This window comes from Mus caroli, chromosome 4 (assembly GCF_900094665.2).
Source record: "Mus caroli chromosome 4, CAROLI_EIJ_v1.1, whole genome shotgun sequence".
Taxonomy (NCBI): domain Eukaryota; kingdom Metazoa; phylum Chordata; class Mammalia; order Rodentia; family Muridae; genus Mus; species Mus caroli.
In genome coordinates this window covers 51,332,073-51,358,130 of record NC_034573.1, presented here as the reverse complement: position 1 = coordinate 51,358,130, position 26,058 = coordinate 51,332,073, and the positions used below count along the sequence as shown (strand labels likewise).

The window sequence follows — 26,058 nt, the reverse complement described above, 5'->3', positions numbered from 1 at the left end:
AAGGAAGGAGGAAGGAAGGAGGAAGGAAGGAGGAAGGAAGGAGGAAGGAAGGAGGAAGGAAGGAAGTTGTTGTTGTTGTTTGGTTTGATTGGTTTGGTGCCGGTGCCGGTGCTGGTGCATTGATGTGGAATTGAACCCAGGTCAACTTGGATCTTACAGTGTTATTATTGAAAATTAAATTTTAATTTGTATATTTTCCTGGAAAACCTAGATGTAGAGTTACCACAAACATAGAATGCTGGTCCAGAATTTCAAAAGAATTGAGTGCAGGGACTCAAATGGATGCCTATGTATTAGTGTTCACAGATCATCATAAAAAAGATGTTAACAAGGCAGTATCTGTCAACTTATGAATAGATAAATGAAATATAGTATGCCCATACAACTGACTCTTATTCTGTGTTTTTAAAGGTATGATGTTGTGAATATACTTAACACCTTAGAAATATACATGTCCTAGATAGATTTATGTCAACTTGACACATGCTAAAGTCATCTGAGAGGAGGAAACCTCAATTAAAAAAAAATACTTCCACAAGATTGAGTTGTAGGCAAGCCTGTAAGGCATTTTCTTAATTGTGATTGGTGGGAAGGGCCCAATCCATTGTGGGTGGTTCTATCCCTGGGCTGACGGTCCTGGGTTCTATAGGAAAGCAGTGAGCAAGCCATGATGAACAAGCCAGTAAGCAGCACCCCTCCATGGCCTCTGCATCAGCTCCTGCCTCCAGGTTCCTGCTCTGCCTGAGTTCTTGTCCTGACTTCCTTCACTGATGGACTACGACATGGAAGTGTAAGCCAAATCATGCCTTTCCTCCCCAACTTGTTTTTGGTCTTGGTGTTTTATCACAGCAATCAATATTCTAAGACAACACACTTTAAAACCATTAACATTGTTTGTACATCGCAGGTGCAATAGAGTTTAAGCACACACAGGAAAAGAAGACGTTGACTCAGCAGATGAAAGCACTCGTGCACTCGTCCTGGAAGCCTGGTGGCTTCAGTTCTGTCCCCAGAATCCATGCAAAAAGCCCAATACAGCAGCATTCATCTGTAACTCCAGCACTCCTGTGTTTCGATAGGAGGTAGAGACAGGAGAGTCGGTAGGAAACTCGAAGAGCTAGCCTGGAGTATACAACATGATGACAGAAACAGCCAAAGGGACCCTGCCTCAGGAAAAAAAAAGGCAGAAGAGAATCCACTCTGGAAAACCTGTCATCTGGCCTCCATGTGTGGTGTGCATCATCTCTTACACACATATGCATATGCACACACACATACACACTCACACACACTCACATGCACCTGACACACTTAAATCCTTTGTTTAAAAAATAGTTAAAACGATAAAACTTATGCCTATTTTCCCACAACAACGGTCTGTGAACACAGAGCAAGGAATGCATATTTGAGCTCAGTGCATGGGGCCATTGTCTTCCCATGTGTGCTCAGCGGAATCCTTGTTGCAGAGGCATCTCTCTTCCTTATTCCAGAAGGCTGAGAACTTGCCATTTACGAGTTTGTCAGTTCTGGTGTACTTCTTGACAGCTGAGTCTTTCCGTATCACAGCTGGCATGCCTGGAGACCCTGCCTTTTACCATGGAGACCTACAAATCACAGTCCACCAGAGGATGAGGACCTCCTTCTTCACTGGAACCAGGGTCAAGGGAGGCCTCCCTTGCCTCACGATCCCGCCTTTTGGGGTTCTTTATGGCTACCTCGCTGCACTGCAGGGATGGGGTTTGTTAGCATTGTGTACCCTGAGTCAAATGACTTGGCTAAACCAAGGTAAGTCATTTCCCATGTCATGGGGATCCATTCCACAGAGAAAAAGCCCTGCACCTTCTGCACTTGAAAGCCAGACTGACTGCCCAGGTTGCCATGGAGACCATGGAGACCACCGGAACTGTTGGCTAGTGGACTCTGTCATTTTTTAAATAACTGGTAGGTTTTTGTTTATTTCTCAGACTTCTGATTACATTGACAGCTTAGGTGACAGCTAGAAAAAAGTTTTCACAGATGTAATCTGTTACTTCCTTACCATTAATTAAATACTTCATATTTCCTCTTCTTGCTATGCCACTATTCTAATATTATCGGAGTTCCTATAAATTTGCCTAACCCTAATGAAACATTCCATTATACGATCCAAATTTTTAGTCGCAAATTCTTGTTCCTTCTGCTCCACAAACGGTTCATCGTAAAGACTGTTTATGTTCTTAACTCTTGTTGTTATCTCTTTTGTAAAGCTAGAAGCTACAGGAAACCCACTCAGATCTACCTCTCATGAACCAAATAGACTCCATCCAGATAAATATATCTGCCTAAAGCTCCCACTTGTTACCTATTCCAGAGGGTGGGCTTCCTCTGGGTTTCAAATGTACGTCTTAAAAATTTTTTTCTTTCTCCCAAATGTACTTAATCTTATTCTCTACCTATAATAATGTGTTTCAGCATCTTGTCAAGTCCGGGCGCTCACTACATCTAGGACAGCTCCAGAGAAGCAGCCTCCAGATGCTCCATCTCCTGTCACAAACACAGACGCTTCTCCTGGACCTGTTCCTTCTGACCTATCCTCAGACGGTTCCACAGAGCCTGGACAGCAAGGAAACAGCCAACTCTCCCAAGACTGGACAAACATCCCCATACCCATTCTTCTCGGTTCCCTAGAGACACGTCGCCCCAATGACAGCATAAAGCAGTCGGATATCACAACAACCCTATTCCTGCTTTGCCATCACCTCTTTCTAATTTTTTTCTTTTTTTTAATTAAACCAAAACAGGGGAATGTTAGCATTCTGTCTAAACCCCACCACACAGTTGCCTGGCAACAGCCAGGTATGCTCCACTACACAGTTACCTGGCAAGAGCCAGGTAGGCCTGACCCACTATAAAAGGAGCTGCTTGCCCCCTCCTCTCTCTCTTGTTCTCTTGTTTCTCTCTTGTCTTCTTGGGCTCTTCCCTTCCCTTCCCCCTCCCTTTCCTATTCCCTTCTCCCTGTCTCCATGTGTTCATGGCCAACCTCCACTTCTTTACTCTCTTTCCCTCTCTGCCTTTCTCTGCCTCTACTACTCTCTTAACTCCCTTCCCCATGCCCTGAATAAACTCTATCCTATACTATAGATAGGGGAAGCCTTTGCATGGGCCTGCTGATCTTAACTCCCTTCCCATGCCCTGAATAAGCTCTATCCTATACTATAGATAGGGGAAGCCTTGGCATGGGCCTGCTGAGACACCCCCTTTCCCCATACATCACCACACATCCATAGAACATATTTCCTCTCTCTTTATCTTTTTATAAACACATCAGGGTTGTAACAGATAAAGTTGCTACAGGGAGAAGAAAAGCTAACTCACTAGTTTTCCTGATGTCTCCAGCGGAACATCAAAGCTGAAGTCCCTCTGCAGGACAGGGTCTACCCACCATGCCCACAGAACACCTGACTGTCCATCACACCAGCTCCCCTAAGGGCTTCCTCTTCAAGCCTCTGACCCTCCTCCACCCACTGAGGCTGACCTTTCCATGACAGCCATGACAATCATTCTCTCTGGAGCAGGTCCCCAGTGGTGAGGGACATCAGTTTCTACCCACACCTCATTGAATAGCTGAATCCCTTTACGAAGAATAGCCTTGGGTCCAGGGGGAAGGGGGAGTGGTACCTAATTTTCTTTACTATAAACACCAGTACTAGCTAGCTATGGGAATGGGGGCCCTTAGGAGCACCCTGCTACCTGACTTTGCTTTCATCTGCCATAATAGATAAGTGTCCATCTCAGGTTCAATAGAACTTAAACACACACAGGAAAGTATATTTAATCAAATGGCATATCATCTCATTCCTCCTGCAGGCCTTACATGGCAGCAGCTTTGACCATTATTTCCTGATTTGCTGGAGGGTCTGCTGGGACAATGAAGGGCACCCTGCTGTGGCAGCAGTCCTGTGACTTTGCTGGAAGGACACCTGCCTCAGGCCTAGCTTGTCATGTATTTGTGGCTCCGGAGATGGCACATGGTTGCTCCCCCTGTCCCCTTTGTTACATTTTGTGGGGGGGGGGGGGGAAGGAAGTTCATTCAGCAAGGGACAGTGTGACAATTAGACAATTAGCTACCCTCTTGCCTTATACCTAATTCTTCAATCCTATAATAGGTTGTAAATGAGGTAAGGATTTGAATGGTAAAAGAAAGGCAGGAACAAAGCTGAGTCTGTGGTAAATGGCAGCTATCCCAACACTTGGAAGGTAGAGAGTTGTGGATTGGTTCAAAATGCTATTTGTGTTCAAACAGCTCCCAAATCTCAAGAACTTGCGTGTGAACCTCTGATGGTCCCTGCCCCCAGCTGGTTCTGATTGGTAAATAAAGTTGCTGGTGGCCAATGGTTGGGCAGAGAAACAGAGGCGGGACTTTAGATTTGGGGGTTGGGGGAGGGAGTTGTAAAATCGCCAGCCAGGAAAGGCATAGGATGTAAGCATGAGAGCTGCCGTGACAGAGAACCAGCCATGTAAGAATCAGGGACTTGCAGCCCCAGGGGCTACTCCCCAATTGGATCTGGGGTAGCAGAGATGAGATATAAACTTTAGGAAGTAATAACTCAGAAATATCAGAGGGGAGAGTGTGTTGGCCTCAGGGAAGTGTGGGAGTGGCCCAGTCGTTGAGCTGTTAAGGCATATTAAAAATAAGGGTGTGTGTGTATGTGTCTTTCATTTATGAATCCAAAACATTTGGTGGGTGTAGAGGAAACACACACACCAACCGGGGAGTTTAGAGTGAATTAACATTCAACTGCTTCAGTGGACACAAAAGAATTGGGAGTTCACTTCAAGTCAGCCTTGGCTTCTCCAGGGCAGCAAGACTGATGACCAAGACAGTGCAGAGGCTCCTCCATCTTGTATTCTTTTTTATTTTTTTTAAGACTTATTTATTTATTTTATGTATATGGGTACACTGTTGCTGTCTTCAGACACACCAGAAGAGGGCATCAGATCCCATTACAGATGGTTGTGAGACACCATGTGATTGCTGGGAATTGAACTCAGAACCTCTGGAAGAGCAGCCAGTGCTCTTAACCGCTGAGCCATCTCTCCAGCCCCTCCATCTTGTATTCTTGCTGAGGTCATTTCAGGTTTTACTAGGCCCTTATCTCCTTGATGGAGAATCCCATGGAAAATTACCCAACTCTATTCTAGGAACTAAAGGTCAGGATGTCCTAGCTAACTTAGCTCCTTTAAACTGCTTATTTCTGCTAAGCCCCTCTGCAGCTGCCACCTGAGTGAGATATCAGGACACAGTTTCTGCTTTTAAAAACAAAAACCAAAAAACATGGCTTGGACACTCGAGGCTAAACTCGGGGTCCTGGGACACTTGGGTGTGGTCCCAGCTGGTTGGAATAAAGGCCTTCTATTGTCTGAGTGTTCATCTCTGGTGAGCTCCCTGTAACACAGGGAACTTTAGAAGTATCCACAGGTCAAGATACTATCCCCAGACTAACTGAATGAGAATGCTCAGGGGAGGCACTTGGCAGGCAGTGTAGCCTTTCCTGTGTCCCTAGGAAGATAACCAGTCCACTACATAGAAGGCTCAGGTGCTACTCCATAGAGGAGACATGGAGGTCTGCCCTCCCCGTCTTTGTCCATCAGTCATGATTTGAATCTGAAATGTCCCCTGAAGGCTCATACTTTAATGCATGGTCTCCAGCTGATGACACTGTCTTAAGAGGATATGGAGTTTTCCAGCCAGTGGTGGCATATGCCTTTAAACCCAGCACTCAGGAGGCAGAGGCAGAGGCTGTGAGTCCAGCCTGGTCTACACAGTAAGTTCTTGACAGCCAGGGATATGGAATGAGGCCCTGTCTCAAAAACAAACAAACAACAAGACAGATTTTAAAAAAAGAGGTTGGGGATTGGTCATGAGTTAGGGGAGGGGATGGTTATTGGAGGCTATACCCACCCTTGGTTCCCATTCCTCTCTGCTTCTGCCTTAATGTGAACAAAGTCTGCCACATGCTCTTCCACCAGAGCATGGAAGAGAAGGAAGCCCTGAGATAAGAGAGGAGGGGGAAGAAAATAGAGTATAAAGGGGGGCACCTCTATGTAAACATGGTATGCTAATGGGAAACAGAAGGAAAAGTAGGCATGGCAGATTGCCCATAATCCTAGCACTCACGGTGGGTACAGGAGTCCGATATAGGAGGATAACCTTGAGTTCCAGACCAGTTTGGGCTACAAAGTGAAACTGTCTAAAAAGTAAAAGAATGAAAAATTTTAAAATTAAAAAAAAAAAGACAAAAGAAAATAAGGAAGAAACTAAGGGACTAAGGGAAAGAGGGAAGGAGGGGAGAGGGAGGGAGGGAGGGAGGGAGGGTGGGAGGGAAGTGAGATGCCTCAGTTGGTTAAGTGCTTGTGTGCAAGCAAGAGGAACCAAGTGCAGCTCTCCGGCTCAGCATAAAGGCAAGGCCAGGTGACATGAGTCTATAAGGCCAACACTGGGAACATACCCACCTGTAGGTCCTTGGAGCACATTGGCCAGACAGCCTCACCAAACTGGTGCATTTTCAAGATCAGCAGACGACCACCTCAGAATCATGATGCCAGACCTGTGCCATCAACCTTTGACTTCCATGCACACATGCATACACACACATGTGCATGTGCATCTGTACAAATGTGTACATATAGCTCCTGAAAGGAAGTGAAGGAGCAAGGGAGGGAGGAAGGCAGAGATTAATCTAGAGTCACTTCTTGATTCTATATATTCCTAACAATAAAAATTTTCCAATAACAAATTATCATTTTCAAAACCAATGGCATTTTCAAGTGAGATTTCCCCACCAAGCACCCTGCACCATCTGGCTCCCTCCTGCTGCCAGAAAGATCAAAGACACCCCAACTATAACATCTAAAACTAGTCCCCTGTTGCCCCTCCCCGGTCATCTCTCCCTTCCTTCCTGTTTCCCTGAATGGTACTGTCATGGTCTACCCAACAAGAGCTAAATCATACCACCTCAGTTCCAGTTCTCTTGCTGCCATCTTAAATCTGGAGCCTGCAATGTGCCCTACTAGGAAGTAGGTTTATTGCCAATTTAATTAGTTAAATTAAGATGAGGTTATCAGGCTAAGCACTAATCCAGTGACTGGTGTCCTTGTAAAAGGGGAAAATTTCAACAGAGATATACATGAGAACATTACAAGGAGACAAAGGTGAAGTGACTCCTTCATAAAAATGAAGGCCACCAGGCTGCAAAAGCAAGCCAGCAGGAGCTAGTCAAGGTTTATAGAACACTCTCCCACAGGATCCGACTCTGCTCACACATGATCTTGGATTTATAGTCTCTGAAACAAACAGAACAATGTCTGATGTTTAAACCACCCAGTTTGTGAGACTTTGTTATGGCAGCCCCCGTGAACTACCTTGGCTACTCTTTGAAGATTTACCCTCCTCCATCCCCTACCCGTTGCTCTGCAAGAGTGCTGGGCAGGTGGCCAGTGGTAAGGATTGCCTTAGGAGAAAGAATCACTTACTTGAGTAAGCAGAGCAGGGATAGATCACGGCTAGTGTAAGAAGAGGCAGTGTCTGCCATTCGCAGAAATGATAGGGCTGGCAAAAAGGGGGTGAGGGTGCACGTAGCTGTGGGCAAAACAAACACCCACTTGTTACTTAGTTGGAAAAAGCCAAGACCACAAAGGCTGCTCAAATGTCAAAGAGGTGGGGCTGGCGGGAAGCCAGGGCTCCCCTGGACTCTGTTACTATGGCAGACTTGATGCCGGGAGTTTTTATCTGAGAGGTGTGCTGGGGGCTGCCTTCAGACCTTAGGGTGGCCTTGTACACCTCGGAGCCCCAGCTTTTGAAGTTGCAGAAGCTGTTTCTTTTTTTTGTGGTGGTTGCTCATTAAGCCAGCAGGTTTTGATGACCTGCTAAGTCAAGTTCAAAATCTGTGAACTGAGCAGGCACCTGGCACTCCTCAGACCAGCTCGGCTCTGCCAGGAAACTGGAATCTCACGGTAGCCCTTGGAACAGCTTTCTAAGCTTGACCATCACTCAAGGAAGCCGTCTGGAATAAAAGCTCCCTGGACTGAGAAAGAGCACAGCAGCTGAGCTGGATCACTCGCTCCTCACTCGCTCAACTCCTACCTGTGGCTCTTCAACCCTCCCCACCTTCTCCTCCTGCCCACCCCACTCCTTCACTCTCTGCTCTTAACCGCTCCTCACTCCATTTTCTCCTTGTCTTTCCGCTGCCCCCTTTTCAGGCCCTCTCCGAATCCTCCTCTTTAGTTAAGAACTAACTGTTCCCCACTCTTCCTCTCCCCACCTCCCGGATCTTGTCCCTTCCGTTTCTCCTTCTCTCTCCCTGTATCTTGGCAGCTTCTCTCCTTGCTCCCTGTTCCTCTTCTCTTTCTTTCACGCTACTGTCTACACTTCTTTTCTCCTCTCCTCCCCTCCCCCTGCCTCAGCCCTCAGTGTTTGCTCTTCTCCCGGATGCGGATGAAAGGGTTGGCCTGCCCGTGCCCTGCTCTACCCAAGTTCTTGGAACTGGGGACCTGCTTAATGGCTGAGGGTTCCAGGACTCAGGCGCCAGGTCAAGGGCCTCCTGTAAACATCCAGTTTCTTCGTGCCCAGTATGAAGGTCTGAGGAAACAGCAGAGGACCCAGGCCCACCTAATGGTGTTCCCTAAAGGTAGGGCTGGGCGCGTGCTGCAGAGGAGGGAACTTCTGTGGGTGGAACCGGGGGACTGAAAGTCCACGGAGAGGAAGAAAAAAGCTGTTTGCTGACCCAGTCAGCACCGAGCCACGGAAGCTTGATCAGGGTGGCTGTGCCCAGCCTGTTTCTTAGCCAAAGGAACAGAAACCTCTCTGCCAAGCATTTGGCCAACGGCCACTGTTCCTGGTCTCCGTGTCTATTTTCCCCTAATTCTGATCTGGCTTGACTGGTCGGTCAGGTGAGCAGTCTTGGCACCCTCCTACCAGGCTAAGTAGGATGATGGAGAGTCAGCCTCCTGACTGGATCCACAGGCAAAACAGAGAGAAGAAGGGCTTTGCAGAAGAAAGATGGGGACTCCCAATTTTAGAGCAACTGGCTGAGTCAGGATTCAGGGCTCAAGCAGGCCAAGAGTTCTACATTCTACAGTGATAGGTATCACACCTTAGCACAGAGCGGTTCTGCACAGAGGCTTGGGACAAAGCCTGAGTTTACCTTCCCCCATGCCCCCTCCAGACTAAACCAAACCAAAGCCGATGGAAAGATAAAAGATGGGAGGCTGTGGTTAAGATCACAGTGTTGCTCTTGCAGAGAGGATCTGGGGTCCATTCCAGCACCTACATGGTGGCTTGCAACCCTCTCGCTCCAGTTCCAATCCTTTTCTGAACTCCACAGGCACCAGGCATGCATGTGGTGCACATATGTACATGCAGGCAAAAACATTTCTACGTGCAAAAATAAAATTAATCTTGAAAGCCTCTTTTAAAAGAAAGGGAAAACAAGTATAAAACTTCTCTGTGCTCCTGAATATTCTCATTTGCTTGAAGGAGGACCCTATGCTAAAGGATTTGCAGTCTGGGGCTTTAGCAGAAGGTTTCACTATTTGGGTAGGGGCCACGGACCCCTCCCTCCCTTCCTCCCACCTTCCCTCCTTCTCTTCCTCTGTGTGTGTGTGTGTGTGTGTGTGTGCGCGCGCGCGCGCGCGCGCGCGCTCCTCTTTCTCTTTGTCCTGTATGACCATAGACTGGAACTGGAACTGAAAGTTAAGAGGTCCCACTCTGAAGACCTGCCTGGCCCTGTGACAACCCCACCCCTGACTCCCAGCCTCCAGAGCCCTCTCCTGGTAGACTGGAGAGAGGATGCCTATGTTTTCCTCCCCCTCTTTCCTTGTTCTCTAACTCCTGCAGAGTATCTAATTCAGTCGACTGGTGTGCCTGCCCTGCTAAAGGCGGAAGTGAAATCATCACTAGAGCAGATCGATCATCCCTCATCCCTGGGGCCATGTGGAAGGAAGGCTGCACCTGTGTGCAGAACTGGCTGCATCTGCTCTTCTTGTTAGTCTGATTCTTTTGGATGTATCAAGCTGGGACTCAGAGGGCCTTCCTGATGACCATTCCTCCAGTACCATCCCCCCACTCTACTTTGTTAGCAATGAGGGCACTAACAAGTGCCAGGTCAGGACTTCCAGCTCAGGATGGATCTGATTTCCGTAGGCAAACAATTCCTTATGCTCTAAAAGTTCACAGTGAACTAGCACATTCCACAAAGTGAAAAAAAAAATCCTTGAGAAGGAAGAGGCATCTGTCTGCAGCCGCAGCTTAGAAGCCCTGTTCAGAGAAAAGAGAGACGCTAAAAGCATCTCAGTAAAGTGACCATGGACTCTCTTCTCTGTCTTGAGTGGTTAAATCATTATTGGAAGCCTAGACACACACACACACACACCCCAAGCTAAAGAGAACCTTCAGAGAGGAGTCTGTTAGTCAGCTTTACATCTTGAAACAAAGTATCAGACAAGTAAACTTAAATGGAGGAAAGGTTTATTCTGGCTCATGTTTCAGGAGTTTCATTCCAGAGTTACTTGGACCTGTTGTTTTGGATCTTTGTCAGCACAGACCAGCATGGTAGGAGCATGTGGTGGCAGACAGTGCTATCCTCCTGGAGGCCAGGAAACAAAAACTAGGGGAAGATGCTGGTATCCCAGTATCCCCTTGGACAGTGCCCCTGTGATCCAACTTCCTATGAGTAGGCACCTTCCAGAGCTTCCACATTCTCTTAAGGGTGCTCATCCTAACCCTGGGACCAAGCCTTTAGCAAAGAACTTTTGAGACATTTAAGATCTAAATCACAGCAGTGTGTGTGTGTGTGTGTGTGTGTGTGGTATTGTGTGGTATTGTGTGTGTGCATGTGTGTATATCCTTGCCATTCTTTTTATGAGGGGGAGGGGGGTTGTGGAGACAAAGTTTCTTTGTGTAGCTCTGGCTGTCCTGGAACTTAGCTGTCTGTAGACCAGGCTGACTTCCAACTCCTAGAGATCTGCTTGCTTCTGTCTCCCCAGTGCTGGGATCCAAGGTGTGTGCCATCACCTCCTGGCAACCCTTGCTATTCTTAAATATTAACTCTCACTTCTTCCAAGAGAGAGTTCATGCATGCTCACTAAAGGTTTTGGTTTGGTTTTTGGTTTTTGGTTTTGTTTTGTTTTGTTTTGTTTTGAAATGACACTAAAATTCTCCTAGAACCAAAGCATTAAAAAAAAATTATCTTATGTACATTGTTGTTTTGCCTATATGTCCGCCTGTGTGAGGGTGTCAGATTACCTGGAACTGGAGTTACAGAAGTTGTGAGCTGCCATATGGGTGCTGGGAATAGAACCTGGGTCCTCTGAAAGAGCAGCCAGTGCTCTTAACAACCGAGCCATCTCTCCAGTCCCCTCACTGACGTTTTTGACCTTCGTTTATGCTTTAGTTTTTCCCTAAAACCAATTAACAGCTGAATTATTTTTATTAATTTTATTTTTATTATTTTTATAATTATTAAAATTATTTCCATACAATATATTTTGATCATTTTTCCTCCTCCCTCAGCTCCAATCCCTTTCTTTCTCTCTTTAAAACACAAACAAGAAAGCACGCATAGGAAGAAAAACTTACAGAAACACAAAAGTGGAAACCAACATATATAAGCAAAAGACCAGTAAGACAAAAAAACAAAAAACAAAAAACCAAACCAAACCAAAAAACCAGCCAAACAAGCAATATGAGAAAAGTCTACATAATTACCACGGATAATTACCATAATTCCTCTGTGTTGGCTATCTACTGCTGGGCCTGGGGCCTACCCAGAAATGTGATTAATAAGACGTCACTGGAAAAGACTTGTTTTCTATGTATGTGTGTACCCATTGCAGATGGCTTAGGAGTGGGTGCCCCTGTCTGCCTCCCTCTCTCAGCACTGGGACCCTGTCTGACTTGAACCTGTGCATGCGCTATGCGTGCTGCCTGCGAGTTCATGTGTGCCTCAGCCCTGCTGTGTCTGCAGGATGCTGGCTCCTTGGAGCCGTCCATCTCCTCCAGTTCTTACAATCTTCCTGACTCCTCTTCCACACAGCACTCTGAGCCTGAGAGGGCCTGGCGGAGCATCCCATGTATGAATGAGTGACAAAATCTCTCACTCTCTGTACATGTTCCAACTAGCACCTGAATTTTTGATATATTTATTTGCTTGCTGTCTTTCTCCTCTAGTAGGACTCATCCATAAGGTTGTGAGTATTCTCACCACATGGAACCTCAGATAAACAAGGCCTTGTATATAGTGTTTGGTAAATATTTGTTGAATTATGAATAATTATAATTATATGTTGGGGAAGAGTGCATGAGCCGGGTCATGCGTGTTTGTATGTGTGGGTTCACATATGTAATACTCTGGGTATCTGGTCCCCTTGGCATTCAGGGTCTGGCCTTCCTTTAATCTGGAAGCTATGAGTTTTCCTCAAAGGCAGACCTCCCAATGATGACACTGCCATCCTTTCTCTTCTTAGAAGGTACCATGCCTACTCCGGCTGAATCGATGACCAGTGCTGTTTGGATTAACAAGGAGAGAAGAAGCTCACTGTCACCAGAGGAGACAGACTCCGAGGCTGAGGGGATGCTGGAGGAAGTGGACAGAAGCTGCCCTCAGGCTTCTGAAACTCCATGGCACACATACTTAGAGCTGCATCGCTTGGTTCAAACCTTCCATCTGAAAGCCGGTCACCAAAGGAACCCCAAGGGATACCTTGTGGAGCCAGAACCAAGGTTCTCACCCGAGGGAGACACTGATGTTTTGGAAAATAATCAGAAGACACAGCAGGAAATCAAAATCCCAGAGGTAGCCCAGTGTCAAAGTCAGGAGGGCTGTGCCCCACTGCAGGTAGCAGGCTCTAGAGCTCAGTATCTTTCTTCCACAAAGAATTTAAGGTCTAGAAAACCAGCTTACTATCCATTTCCCCAGAGGAAACCACCCAGGATCTCCCAAGCTGCCCGGAACCTGGGCTTATATGGCCCACTCTGAAGCTTCCCACTAAATCTGATATCTCATCCCTGTGGCCACTAACGAGGAACCACGCAAAGCCACAACCAGAGCCCTGTAAAATGAGCAACAGTTGGGCCACCTCAGTTTTGGAATCATGGGAAGTGAGCTTCTTAATGGACACGTGTTGATTTTCCTTCTAAACTCAAGAGATTACCCAAGTCAGACTGAGCACAGCCAGGATGAAAGTGCTCCCTTAACCACCAGCCCAACTTTAATCTTATAAGAAACGTCACTAGGTAACCCTATAGATGTGCCTCTGTAGATGGGATCGATACAACCCTTGGTCCCAGAAGTGAAGCAGGACCTTTAGCCAGTGGGATATCTTCACAGTGTCTGGGAGTCTAGGGTTATAGGAGCTCCCCTCCCCTTCCCCAATACTTTCTGATTCTTTGTATATGCTGGGAGGGTCTCTGAGAACTTAGCACCTTTCTTTCTGGTTCTTCTGGCTGGGGACTTAGAGACAATCCAGTTAGTAGTGGTGCTCACATCTTTCCATCTTGAGCCTCCCAGACTGTGGTCAGCCTGGGTAAAAAGGGTGAGACAGCTCCCCAATAACATCTGTGGGTTTAAGGAGTCCCTGGGAAAAGGATGGTTTCTTTCACCTGTCACTGAGATGGTCCATCCCAGCTTCATTACAAACCTATTTCCTGTCAGCTTTTCCTTTTATATTTTTTCCCACTCCTTGTATCCATGTTCTCTTCTGCCAATTAGCTTCTTACTGAAATCCACCAATCATTAGCCAGGTGTGGCGGCAAATGTGTGGAATCCCAGCCACTGGAGGAAAAGACAATTGGGAGTTCACACCTGCGTTATGTGAGGCCCTATCTCAACAAAACAACAAACCAACCAAAATAGCTGTCAGTGTTGAAAGTAGTAATGTTGTAATCGAAGCCTAAGGGAGGAGCCTCCTGCTTGGGAGATTGGTATCTCCACAAACTACCTCCTTTGCAGCCTGTAGGATCACTCAGGTCCCTCCTGAAAAGCAGGATCCAAAAGAACACCACGAACTGATGGATAGACAGACATGAGCAGGTGGGGCTCTGAAGGGGATTCAGGCACAGGTACCAGGGCGGGTTCCCCTATCCTGTGGGTCTCAGAGGAAGGGGCAAGTCACGTGGTCAGTGTCTCTCTGGTTTGTGGGTAGCAGAGGGAGGGGAGGGCGTTCTAGAGTAGGAATGTGGGACTCTGAGGATTTGAGGGGTCGGGAGGAAAGGGCACTTCTAGTTGAGGTGTATCCATTATACATCTATAGGATGTGTCACCACGAGTAGCCCCTCTGGTATCCCAGTCTGGTGTCTGGTGGGCAGATGTGTCAGCACAGGTAGTCCTCTGGGGTCCCTGAAACTGGCAACCTAGTCCAAGGACACACAGGCACACACACACTCCCACCCCTCAGAGCCCATGAGCCTATAAACAAACTCCGCAGGTGCCTAAATTCCAGGAGAATCACAGACACCATTCTCAATTCACCACTTAACTTTAGGAAGTCACTTCTATTCCTTCGGTAAACAATAAATTTGATACTGTTGTTTTTTAATACTCCAATGAAATTCAAGAACACTTTCTGAAAAAAAAACCAACTTTGTCTTTTGGTCCTAATTTTTTTTTGCTTCTCAATTCACGTGTAATTGTTTTCTGATGCTGATATTGTGTGTGTCTTATATACAAATGTGTGTGCCCATGTGTGTGGAACTGATACTCATATGGTTATCACGTGTGTTTCATGTACAAGCGTGTGCGTTTGTGTGTGTAAGCTGAGGGTCAACTTCAGGTATCGTTCCTCAAGAGAGGTCCACTTTGGGGGTTTGGTGGCATTTGGTGTTGCTGTTTTGTGTATGTAAGTGTGTGCTGGGGTAAGTGTGTGCAAGTGTGCACCTGTGTCTGTGCACTGAGACCAGGGGAGGAAGCCAGGGGTCTTTTTCTATCCTCTCGGCCTTGCTCCTTTAAGACAGTGCCTTTTAATGAACCTAGAGCTAGGCTGGCAGCCAGCAAGCACCAATGATCTTCTGTCTCCATCCCCACAGAACTAGGGTTAAAGGTGTGCACAGCCATGACAGCTTTTACACGGGTGCTGGGGATTCAAACGCAGGTCCTCCAGCTTATACAGCAAGTGCTCCTAACCACTGAGCCACATCCCCAGCCGCTACCTTTTTCTTTGAGACAAGGTCTCTCACTGGGACCAATTAGGCTAGACTGGCTGGTTAGCAAATCTCAAGGATGCCCCTATCCCTGCCTCCCCATCTCTGGGTTGACAAGCAAGAGCCACCAAACTCAGCTTTTCCTGTGGTGCTAGGGATCTGAACTCAGGTCCTCATGCTTGCTCTGAGTTGGGAGCCAGACTGACCCAGGTGAAAGGAACAAAGAGAATCTAGTTCTGCGTCCTCGCCCAGAGACAGACTTGGCAGGGTCTGGTCAGGGACTGGGGCCTGGCCCTCAAAGGGGTTAAGGTTCCTGTTTCTGAGGGAAGTCAGCTTTCTCCCTTAAAGGGCTGTGGCTCTCAATCCTCAGGCAGCTGTGCTTCGGGTATCCTGTATTCTCTTTGCCAACTCTGGCTTATTTAGCTCTCTGTTGACCTTGGCTCACTCTACCCCTATAAGATGGTGTATAAGATGCTGTACTTCCTTTTAGTTTGTTTGGGGTTTTTTTTGGTTGGTTGGTTGTTTTTTGTTTGTTTGTTTTTGAGACAGGGTTTCTCTGTCTAGCCCTGACTGTCCTGGAACTCATTCTGTAGACCAGGCTGGCCTGAAACTCAGAGATCCACCTGCCTCTGCCTCCCCAATGCTGGGATTCAAGGCGTGTCATCTTGTCCAGTTGAGATGCTGAGCTTCTTAATAAACTTGCATGGAATAAGTCGTTGACTCATGCAAGACCTGTCAGCCCCAGCTATTGCTTTTATCTTCTCATCCCTGGTTCTCCCACTCAATGCCCCATCATCTGGGACCCTCATTCCTGCCAGTTGAGGTTGGCATAGCAAGCCTCTACCCACTGAGTGTCCCCCAGATGCTTTGCTTTCGTTTTAAACAAGTTAACTACCTTGTGTGTAACTTTGTTCCAATGCACATCTGTCAACTCACGTCCTGCTTATGAGTCAAAGAAGAACATCTGGCATATAGAGTTAGCCATCTGAGCATTAATCCAGCTGTTCTTGATGTAAGATTAGGGCAAGTTACTTAATCCCTCCATTTGGCTTCAATCATCTGTGAAGTGAGGAACACAATCCCGCCTTTTGAAAGGACCGAGAATAATGTACATTCTCAATAAGAGGAATGGTTTCCACGTTTTAAAGCTCATTACATCTCTCTCCTTAATTTTCTTTTCCAGCATCCTCCTCCAACAATTGCCTCTGCTTCAAAGATTGACAGCCTCTAGCCACAACCCCCTGATCAAATTCAATCCATTCTTCCAAGTGTTGCTGCTCTTTCCCCTGCAGCATCCATGAAGCTTGCCCTTGATTTCTGGTACCACCACCACCTCCTCCTCTTCCTCCTCCTCCTCTTCTGCCTCCTCCTCCTCCTGTGTTTTGAGTGTTCCCTCCATGGTTTATGAGCTCCTTCATATCTGATTCATCTTATTGTCCAAGCCCACAGCTTGGTACATGGAGCCAGCACTCAGTAAAGACTGTACGTGCTCTGCACCCGTGGACCTGTCAGAAGAGTGAGGAAATGTGGGCCACAAAGCTTTAGCCCCTCCCACTTGGCCAATTCTCTTCCAGACCTTAATTCAAAGACTCTTCCCGGCTTATTTTTCCTTATGTGTTTCCTGCTAGGGCAGCAGTAAAATTTCGCTGGACATAAGGACAATAGATGGTGATGTGTTTAGGAGCTGAAAAGACCGCGTGATCCAAACACAGTAATGAAGGGTGCGAACGGACTGGAAGGTCATGCATCAGGGTTTGCTGTGGTAACAAGCAACCGTAGATCTCAACACAGAGGCTAATTTTCACTCTGCTGTGCACCGGACTCTCCTCCATGGACAGTGTTGTCCCCAGCCATATGCTAGCATTGAATGACCACGGGCTCCCCCAGTAAGTGTAGCAGAAGGCAGTGGATTCTTAGTCCTGTGCTGGCTCCTAAATCACTTTTGCTCACATTTCATTGTCCAAGTCAGTCACACAGCTACCCTCCGTGTGTGTAAGTATAGTCACCCCCTGATGGTGGGGGCTGGGGTGTGTGTGAAGAAATGGAAACAAGGCCAGAAATGTCAGGGCCAGATCAGCCAATCATGAAAACAAACCAGTGACTACAAAAAGTGGGAGAAGATTCATCCTACCAGGCCACACTGGAAGGAGGGACAAAGGCTCCTCATGGCCACCTTCAGGGTAGGAATGTGAAGTTTACATCTAGAGACAAGAGGCATGCATAGCTAAGCGGCCTCACTTTAAGTCCAAGTGTGGTCTGCCCTTCACCATCTGGGTTCCAGCCACCAAGGCCTGCACAACTTTAGTTTTGCCTTAGGCTGCATCCCCGAGTTGGAAGGGAGCTGAGAATTGAGTTCCTAGGAAGAGGGAGGGGGCGGGCTGATCTTTGTGTCAATCCCCTTCTTTCTTACATGGCTGCTTCAGCTAAGAACATTAGACCAGAACCACATCACTCACACACTTAACTTCCTGAGTTTAGCAAACCTGCTCCTGGAGAAGGGCTCAGATTACTGCCTGGGCTATCGCGCACGTGCACTCACACACGCACATGCACACCCCACCACCTTTACCCTGAGTGTTTTTTTTTTTTTTTTTTTTTTTTTTTTTTTTTTTTTTAGCGGCGGGGGGTGTTGTTATTGTTATTTGTTTGTTTCCTGTTGCTGTGTTTTATTAAAGAAAGAAAGAAAGAAAGAAAGAAAGAAAGAAAGAAAGAAAGAAAGAAAGAAGGGGAAGCCAAGGAGCAGGGTTTATTTAGGGCATGGGAAAGGAAGTTGGGAAGGGAGTAGAGACAGACGAGGGGAGGGTCCGGTGTGTGTGTGTGGGGGGGAGCAGAGGAGGAGAGGCCGACCAGGAGCGCGTGGAGAGAGATGGGGGAGGGTAACGGGGAAAGAAGGAACAGAGAGGGAGGGTAAGAGAGCAAGAGAGTGAGGAGGGGGCAAGCAGTCCCTTTTATAGTGAGTCAGACATACCTGGATGCTGCTAGGTAACCGTGGGCGGAGCCTAAAAGAAAACGCTGACGTCTGTGCTGGTCAGAACTATGTTCTCCACAATTAGCAAAAGGCTTTCCCGAGGTAGAAAACCACCGACTCTCAACAGTTATGTGCATGAGATGGACAACCTTCACTTCTTGCCTGCCAATTCCACGACTTCCTTATGTTGGTACTGCCACAGGCTTCCACCTTCCTGGGGCTCAGAGCAGGGAGTTGGGGTTCCAATCTCTCTGCTGCTGGAACCTCGGTGACCCTTACTGAACCGGGTTTCTTAGCTGTAATTGGAGGTGATAAAACTTCTGGAACAGTGGTAGAAATGAGTTTCCCCTAAGCCAGGAATAAATATCTAAACCAACCTGTGCAGCGGAGCCAACCTATTCTTCTCCACTAGGGGGCAGGCTCCCCACACTGTCTCAGTCAGAGTGCCCAACTTCGAACTCTGATAGCAAGGTTGTGTATTCTCTTTTGGTTTGGTTTGGTTTGGTTTTGAGACAGGGTCTCGTTACATAGCACTGATTGTCCTGGAGCTCACTATATAGACCAGGCTGGTCTAAAACGCACAAAAATTTCCCTATCTCTGCTTGTCGAGTGCTGAAATTATGAGCCACTCCATCTGGCACCCAACTCTTAAGACTTGAATGTAAAACTCCTTTTAAACTGGCTGATTTGGCACACGTCTGTACTTCAGATGAAACCCCAAGTAAGCGCTAGCGTTTGGCATGCTCTGGGCCCACCTGGAAGGCTTGTTAACAGATCGCAGGCCTCTGCCATCAGCGCAGCCATGCTGAAATTTAGGCGGCAGGGGGTGGGGTGGGGAGAGGACACCACACCGAGAGCTACTATTCTTGGGAATGTGGCCAAAATTGGCAATTTTTAGAATGTAGGGTTGTTTGTTTTTGTTTTTTGAGACTTTTATTTGCGGTGGTGAATTATAGGGACTATTTTTGAGGAAAAGAGGGAAACTCCCGTTCAGTGGTGTACCTCCGCCCTACCCAGCATTAGGCTGAGAGATGGAGAGAGCTGTGGGCAGAGATAAACGCCCATGACGTTACTCTGGCTGTGCCTCTGCTCAGTGAGAGCTTCCATCCACAAAGATGATTCATCCACCAGGTACCATTCATCCTTTCATCTCTCCTTTACCTGTATCCTGGTGACTCCCTCACCTGGCTACATTTGAATCCGCCCGCCCCCTGAATTCCCTAAACTGAGATTCATAATCAAGGCCGATAGCTTGCCAGGACCCTCGGTCCCAGCTGAGAAACAAGAGGAAGAAAATACTGGTTGTGGGGAAAAAGCTGTGGCTTCTGCTACCCAACCTATAGATTAGAGGATATTTCTAATCCCGTTTCTTTTTGTTGAAAAAAAAAAATGAGTTCCAGGACAGCCGGGGCTACACAGAGAAACCCTGTCTCGAAAAAAAAAAAAAAAACCTCACTATGTAGCCCAAACGAGCCTTGTACTACTGATTGCCCTGCCTCCGCGTCTGGAGCTCTGGTATTATAGTCATGCTCTCTCTGCCAGGCTTGAGTTGATTCTTGTTATATGCTGCCTGCCTGGATTGGCTTCACTTGAGCACGGCGGTATTTTGTGTTGGTCTTATTTTTTGAGACAAGGTCTCATGAAACCCAGGCTGGCCTTGAACTTGCAATGAAGTGAAGGATAACGCAGAACTTCTGATCTTTGTGTCTCTACCTCCTGGGTGCTGGGACTACAGGTATGTACACATCTGATTTATTTTGTGCTGGAGGTGAACCCAAGGTTGGTGACATCTTGTCAGGGCCTCCATGGACCTTCGGGTCTCACTTTCATTGACCTGGGTTTCCAAGGGTGGGGAGGCTCCTTTTTGGGGAACAACCTCTATCATATTTCGTCATGTCGGCTCTGTAGGCAGAACAGAACAGGAAGTGGTCCACAGGAGACTCTTGACAAAAGCCAGAGGCTTAAGCTCCTCCCACCAACCCGTAGGTCTTGATGGGAGCCCCTGCTTTGCTTTAGGGACCCATTTCAGTGGACTTTCTTTTTGTGGTGCAGTAAGAGGACTAGAAAAAAATCCCTGAATTTCCTCATTGAGGCCACCTTGTCTGTCGTAAAAGCCTTCCAGAAGCACACTGAGAACGCGGTATGTTCACTGCCACTGTTTGTTATCGCCGCCGTGTTTTGAAATGGGCTCTTGCTATGTAGCACGCACTGACCTCAGACTTCTTCATCCTCCTGCCTCAGCCCCTTGGATTGCTGAGATTCTAGTCCAGCTTCAGCATTGTTATCCAGTGCACTAGAAGTGTGTAGAGGTCGAAGAGTGCAGAGAGGTAACACGAGGAGGACGTCACGGAAGCCTGGAAGGCACTGGAAACTCCTGAAAGCCTGCCTGCCGTGCTCAGCCAGCGATGAAGAAGGGGCGGCCAAGGGATATTTTAGTGGCTCAGAGTGATTAGCTTCAGAGTGGATTGGAGTCGCCAACGGATCTCCATCTTGTGTCCTAGAGTCCAGCTTGCTTGGTCCCTCTGAGTTGTGTTCTACCACCTTTTCCTGGGAATGGGAAATTCTCCAAGTTTCATCCACACCTACACACTCTAAAAGCTCTGCGAGTTGAGTTCTAGCTGTCTGCCTCAGCAAGCCTTCTAAGGTGCTCTGAGACAAGCTCAGCGTAAGAACCACTATGGCTGGCCATGGCGGTACAGGTTTAATTGTTCTGACAGTTCCGAGGCTGAGGCAAGAAGACTGCAAGTTCAAGGCTAGGCTGGGCTGCAGAGACCCAGTGTCTGGAACGCAGTCTATGCCGGCTTCGATGTGTGATCAGTATAGATTGGTCACGCCTGCTAGATTTTAAGTCACTTTAAGCAAAACATGTGGTAGTAGTGTCCCTAGTACTTTAACAAAGACAGAAGAAAAATGCTCATAAGTTGTGGAGAAAGTATACCATTTGTACAAACTGATTTAGTAGCTCCCTTTCCATATTTTAGACTAAAGAATATCAGTCTTTAAGCCTCTTTAAGAGGAGTAAGAGCTCATAATTGCTGAGCCATCTTTCCAACACCTTGTTTTGTTTCTGAGACAGTGTCTATGTAGCCCAGGCTACCCTGCAACTCACTATGTAGGCCAGGTTGGGTTTGGACTTGTGTCCACTCTCCTGTTTCTGCCACTCAAGTTGAGTCCTGGGATTATTGAGTGACCACACCTAGCTGAGAGTGGTTTTTTCATTGAGGTTTTTGAAGAATTCCTATCTATTCTGAAGGGTGGGAACCCCTAGGGAAGACTCTAGGCTAGGGCCTGCCTTTCCTTTAGCACCGCTGCCACCATGTGGCCACTAGCAGGCAAACACGAGCCTCATTAACCCAAACCAACAGAATCCCACCCTTTCCGTTACCATTTAAGGCAATTTTTCTCAACCTTCCTAATGCTTCCACCCTTTAATACATGCAGTCCCTCATGTTGTGGTGACCTCTGACCAGAAAATTATTTTCACTGTGTCTGTGGATTGCAGAAGTTTAGTAACAAGGACAGCTCAGGTGGGGATCCTTGAATCTCACTGAGAAGGGAAATAGTATCATGGGTGGATGGGACTGGGGGGAACTGTCTGGGAGAGGAGGTGGGGGTAGGAGCAGGAGTTATCAGATGGGGAGAGGAGGGAGGGAGAGAGTACTGGGAGAGACAACTGGAGTGTGGGATCATCTCTGGACAAGCTAGAAACCTAGGACATTGGAAACTCCCAAGAATCTGTGAAGGTGACCCTAGTTAGCTAAGAGTCATAGCAATGGGAGATAGAGAGCCTGAGGTGGCCATCTCCTATACCTAGGCAAGATGTCCAATGGAAGGTTTGGGACACCATCCCAGCAAAAAAAGCCTTAGACCCACAGTTTATCCTGCCTACAAGATGTGCAGGGGTAAAGACAGAGCAGACATTAAGGATTGACCAACCAATGACTGGTCTAGCTTGAGACCCATGCCATGAGAGGGAGTCTACCCCTGATACTGTTAATGATAATCTGCCATGCTTTCAGACAGGATTCTAATATAGGCATCATCAGAGAGGCTTCACCTAGCAACCCCACCCAGAGACCCACAGCCAAACATTGGGCAGAACTTGGGGAATCCTGCAGAAGATGGGGAGGAAGGATTGATTGTAGGAACCAGAAGGGTTAAGAACATCACACAAAAAAACCCTACAGAGCCAACTAACCTGGGCCCACAGAGGGTCATAGAGACTGAACCACCAACCAGAGAACATGCATGGGATGGACCATCTACAAAGTTGTGCATCTCTAGGTCTCATGTTGGACTCCTAACAGCAGGGGCAGGGGCTGTCTCTGACTCTGTTGCCTGCCTTTGGGATCCTCTCCCTTGACTGAACTGCCTCTTGCTAACCTCAATAGGAGAAGTTTATTGAGTCTTCTGCAACTTGCTGTGCCAATCCTGGTTGATATCCATGGAAGCCTCCCCTTTTCTGAAGAGAAAGGGAAAAGGAATGAGGGGGTAAGAGTAGGTGGGAAGGAGAGGAGGGAGGGGAAGCTGCAGTCAGGATGTAAGTTGATTAATTAATTAAAAATTAAAAAATAAAACTTATTTCTATTGTTATTTAATAACTGTAATTTAGCTACTGTTGTGAGTCACGATGTAAGTATCTGTTTCCAATGGTCTTAGGTGATACTGTGAAAAGGTTGCCCAATTCCCAAAGGGGTCACGACTCACAGGTTGAGAACCCCTGGGTTAAGGGGCTTCTGTGCTACACCAACAGAATACCACCGAGATATATCCCTAGCCCTCTGATGGCTTTTTGAGACAGGGTCTTACTAAGTTGCCCAAGCTGGCTTTCAATCTGTCCTCCTGCCTCAGCCTCCCAAGAAGCTGGAGACACAAGTGCACACTAAACCTGGCTTGCACGGTTGCTTTTAATTGCCCCGGGATGCCTTTCAGTGCTGTGACTGACTCTCAGGTACAAACATCATTAATTCCCCAGGCTGTTATCGTCAGTGTCTGCCTGCCTGACTACGTACAATGACTGGGCTCTCTTCCTGAGACACCAAATTCACAGTAATGCCAAAAAAATGAAACAGTCTTCAATCTGGTTATTTTAAAAGACAAGATATTAAAGAAGTGGGGTCAGAATTTGGTCCAAGCACTCAGTTAGGAGTCCCACATGAAGACCTAAATGTTATATCTATACTGGGCATCAAAACTCTGTTGGGAGAGAAAAAAATAATTTATATTTTTTATTAAAAAGCTTTTTAAGTTTGAAAATTACACACATATGTATGTGTATATGCATGTTTTATGTGTGTGTGTATGTCTGTGTGTGTGTGTGTGTGTGTAAGTACACATGTGTGCAGGTGTTCACACAGGCCAGAATAGGCAAACCCTGGAGCTGAAGTTACAGACAATTGTAAGCTGTCTGATTTTGCTTTGAAGAATTGAACTTGGGTCTTCTGTAAGAGCAGCATGCCCTCCTAACCACTGAGCCATCTTTTCAGCCCACTGTTGACTTTTTTCTTTTCTTTCTTTTTTTTTTTTTTAGATTTTTGTTTGTTTGTTTGTTTGTTTATATATGAATGCTCTGCTGAATGCCAGAAGAGGGTATCGGATCCCTGTATAGAGATGGTTGTGAACCTCCCATATGGGCGCTGGGATTTGAACTCAGAACCTCTGGAAGAGCAGTCGGTGCTCTTAACTGCTGAGCCATCTCTCCAGTCCCCACTGTTAGATTTTTATATTAAGCCAGCCTAATGTTTCTACTGTTCCACACAATAAAAATTTCCTGTTTGAACAAATTCCTTTATCTTGTACTGAAATTAAAATCTGAACATATATGTATATAATTATCTTCCTTTTTTTTTCTTTCCTTTTTAATCTACTGTCTTTGGTTAGAGGCACTTCACTTGAGAATCCAGGTGGCATCTCAAAGCTGCTTTACCAAGGCACATAGATGGTGATCTCACAGAGGTTGGGACCATGCACAAAGCCCCCAGTGATATTTAAAGCTCCCCGAACCGCTGTATCTTCAGCACACATGTCAGAAGTCAGCACCCCAGTTTTTATTTTTTTTTTAAATATTGTTTGTACTGTGATTTGAAACATGATCTCATGTAGTCTAGATTGATCTCAAACTTATTATGTAGCCAAGGCTGGCCTTGAACTCCTGCTCCTCCTGTTCCATGTAGGTATCTGCTATCACCCATGATTTTTAGTTAGTTTTTTTTGTTTTTTGTTTTTTTTTTGTAGTGTTGCTTTTTTGAAATAGGTTGGATATAACCTTGTCTGGCTTAGAACATGCTGACCAGGCTGCCTTGACCGTGTAGCAATCCTCCTGCCTGTGTCTCCTGAGTACTGGCTTGTGATACCAGGCAGAGCCTTAATGGGCTTATTTTGTTGTTTGTTTTTGCAGTGCTGAGACTTGGAACAGGTCCTTACCACACTAAGTGTGATGGTTTGTATATGCTTGGCCCAGGGGGTGGCACTATTAGAAGGTGTAGCCTTTGGAGTAGGTTTGTCACTGAGGGCTTTAAGGCCCTCACCCTAGCTGCCTGGAAGTCAGTCTTCCACTAGCAGCCTTCAGATGAATATGTTGAATTTTCGGATCTGCCTGTACCATGCCTGCCTGGACGCTGCCATGCTCCTGCCTTGATGATAATGGACTGAACCTCTGAACCTATAAGTCAGTCCTAATTAGATGTTGTCCTTATGAGAGTTGCCTTGGTCATGGTGTCTGTTCACAGCAGTAAAACCTGAACAAGACAGTAAGCAAGTACTGTATCACTCAGTCACATTCCCAGCCAAACTCAGAACTCTCAACACATAAAGCTGGGGAGATGCTATTCGTGGCTGGGTACCACAAGAGACCCCCAGATATTCAGAATATAAGGATCTGGCAGGGACAAAGAGGCTGAAGAGTCCCACAAGAGAAGGGAGAGGGGCAGCTGAAAAGCATGAGGAAGAGGCAGGGGTAGGGAGGCACAGGAAACTGGCGAATAGGGCTCAGAGAGTGCAGGGGCTGGGTGAAGAGAAGGGAGAAGGACAGGCGGATATGGAATAGGAAGGAGGCTTTCTGAAGAACTCCCACGCTTCTTCAAGCCTGCTATTCACAGTCCTTCCTAAAGGAGAGCCAAATACAGATGCATGCTGGGAGTATAAGAAGGACTAGCACCAAGTGCTAGGGAATTTGCTCAGTTGGCAAAGTGCTTGTTGGGCAACTCCAAGGACTTGGGTTCAATTCCCAGAACCCACAGAAATAAAGGCTGACATGGTGGCATACACACAGGAACCCAGGGCAGCTTCGACTACTTAACCAGTTCCAGTCAGTGAGTGACCCTGCCTTGTAAAATAGCGCCTGAGGTTCAACAACTGAGGCTGACCTCCAGCCTTCACATCCACAGGAATGTGCATGTACTCCAGCTACAGGCTATGCCTGAGGCATGGCTTAAGGGGTCGTTCTGTTTTCTCAATGGCCACTCTTACTCTGAAGTCCAGCTACTTCACCGGCAGACACGTGCGTCATTTCTGTGGGTCCTGACGCAGGGCGGCTGGACAATGAACATAGCATCGTAGGGATATTTTGCCAGATACTATTGCTTCTTCGGGTTCAGTCGGTTCAGTACGCGGGGAGGCAGAGGCAGGGATCAAGGCCACCGCCATGCCCCTCAGAGATTGACAAGCAATCTCCCAACCTCCTTTCACAGTAAAACAAATAGCAATCCTTCAATCAAGAAAAAAGAAAGAAAAAAGGAAAAAAGAAAAGAAAAAAGAAAAACACCACACACGTTGAGTTTTAATGAGAAAATAACTGTATAGTTGCATCGAATGCCTCACAGACACTATAAAACCAAAGCAGAATAAAAACATTGAAGTGGTTAACATAACACAGGAAAGCCAGGTACAGAGTATAATTTTTCAAACACAATATTGCTGC

At 46.8% G+C, this 26,058-nt stretch overlaps 1 protein-coding gene across 1 annotated transcript; it reads left to right on the top strand.

The window, feature by feature from the left end:
- The first annotated feature begins 7,935 nt into the window (after positions 1 to 7,935).
- Positions 7,936 to 14,732, top strand: C4H9orf152 (chromosome 4 C9orf152 homolog). Its single transcript, XM_021160741.2, has 2 exons — positions 7,936 to 8,666; positions 12,502 to 14,732. The coding sequence occupies exons 1-2, from the start codon at positions 8,468 to 8,470 to the stop codon at positions 13,011 to 13,013; spliced, it is 711 nt and encodes a 236-aa protein (XP_021016400.1). The 5' UTR covers positions 7,936 to 8,467; the 3' UTR covers positions 13,014 to 14,732.
- The last annotated feature ends 11,326 nt before the right edge of the window (positions 14,733 to 26,058 follow it).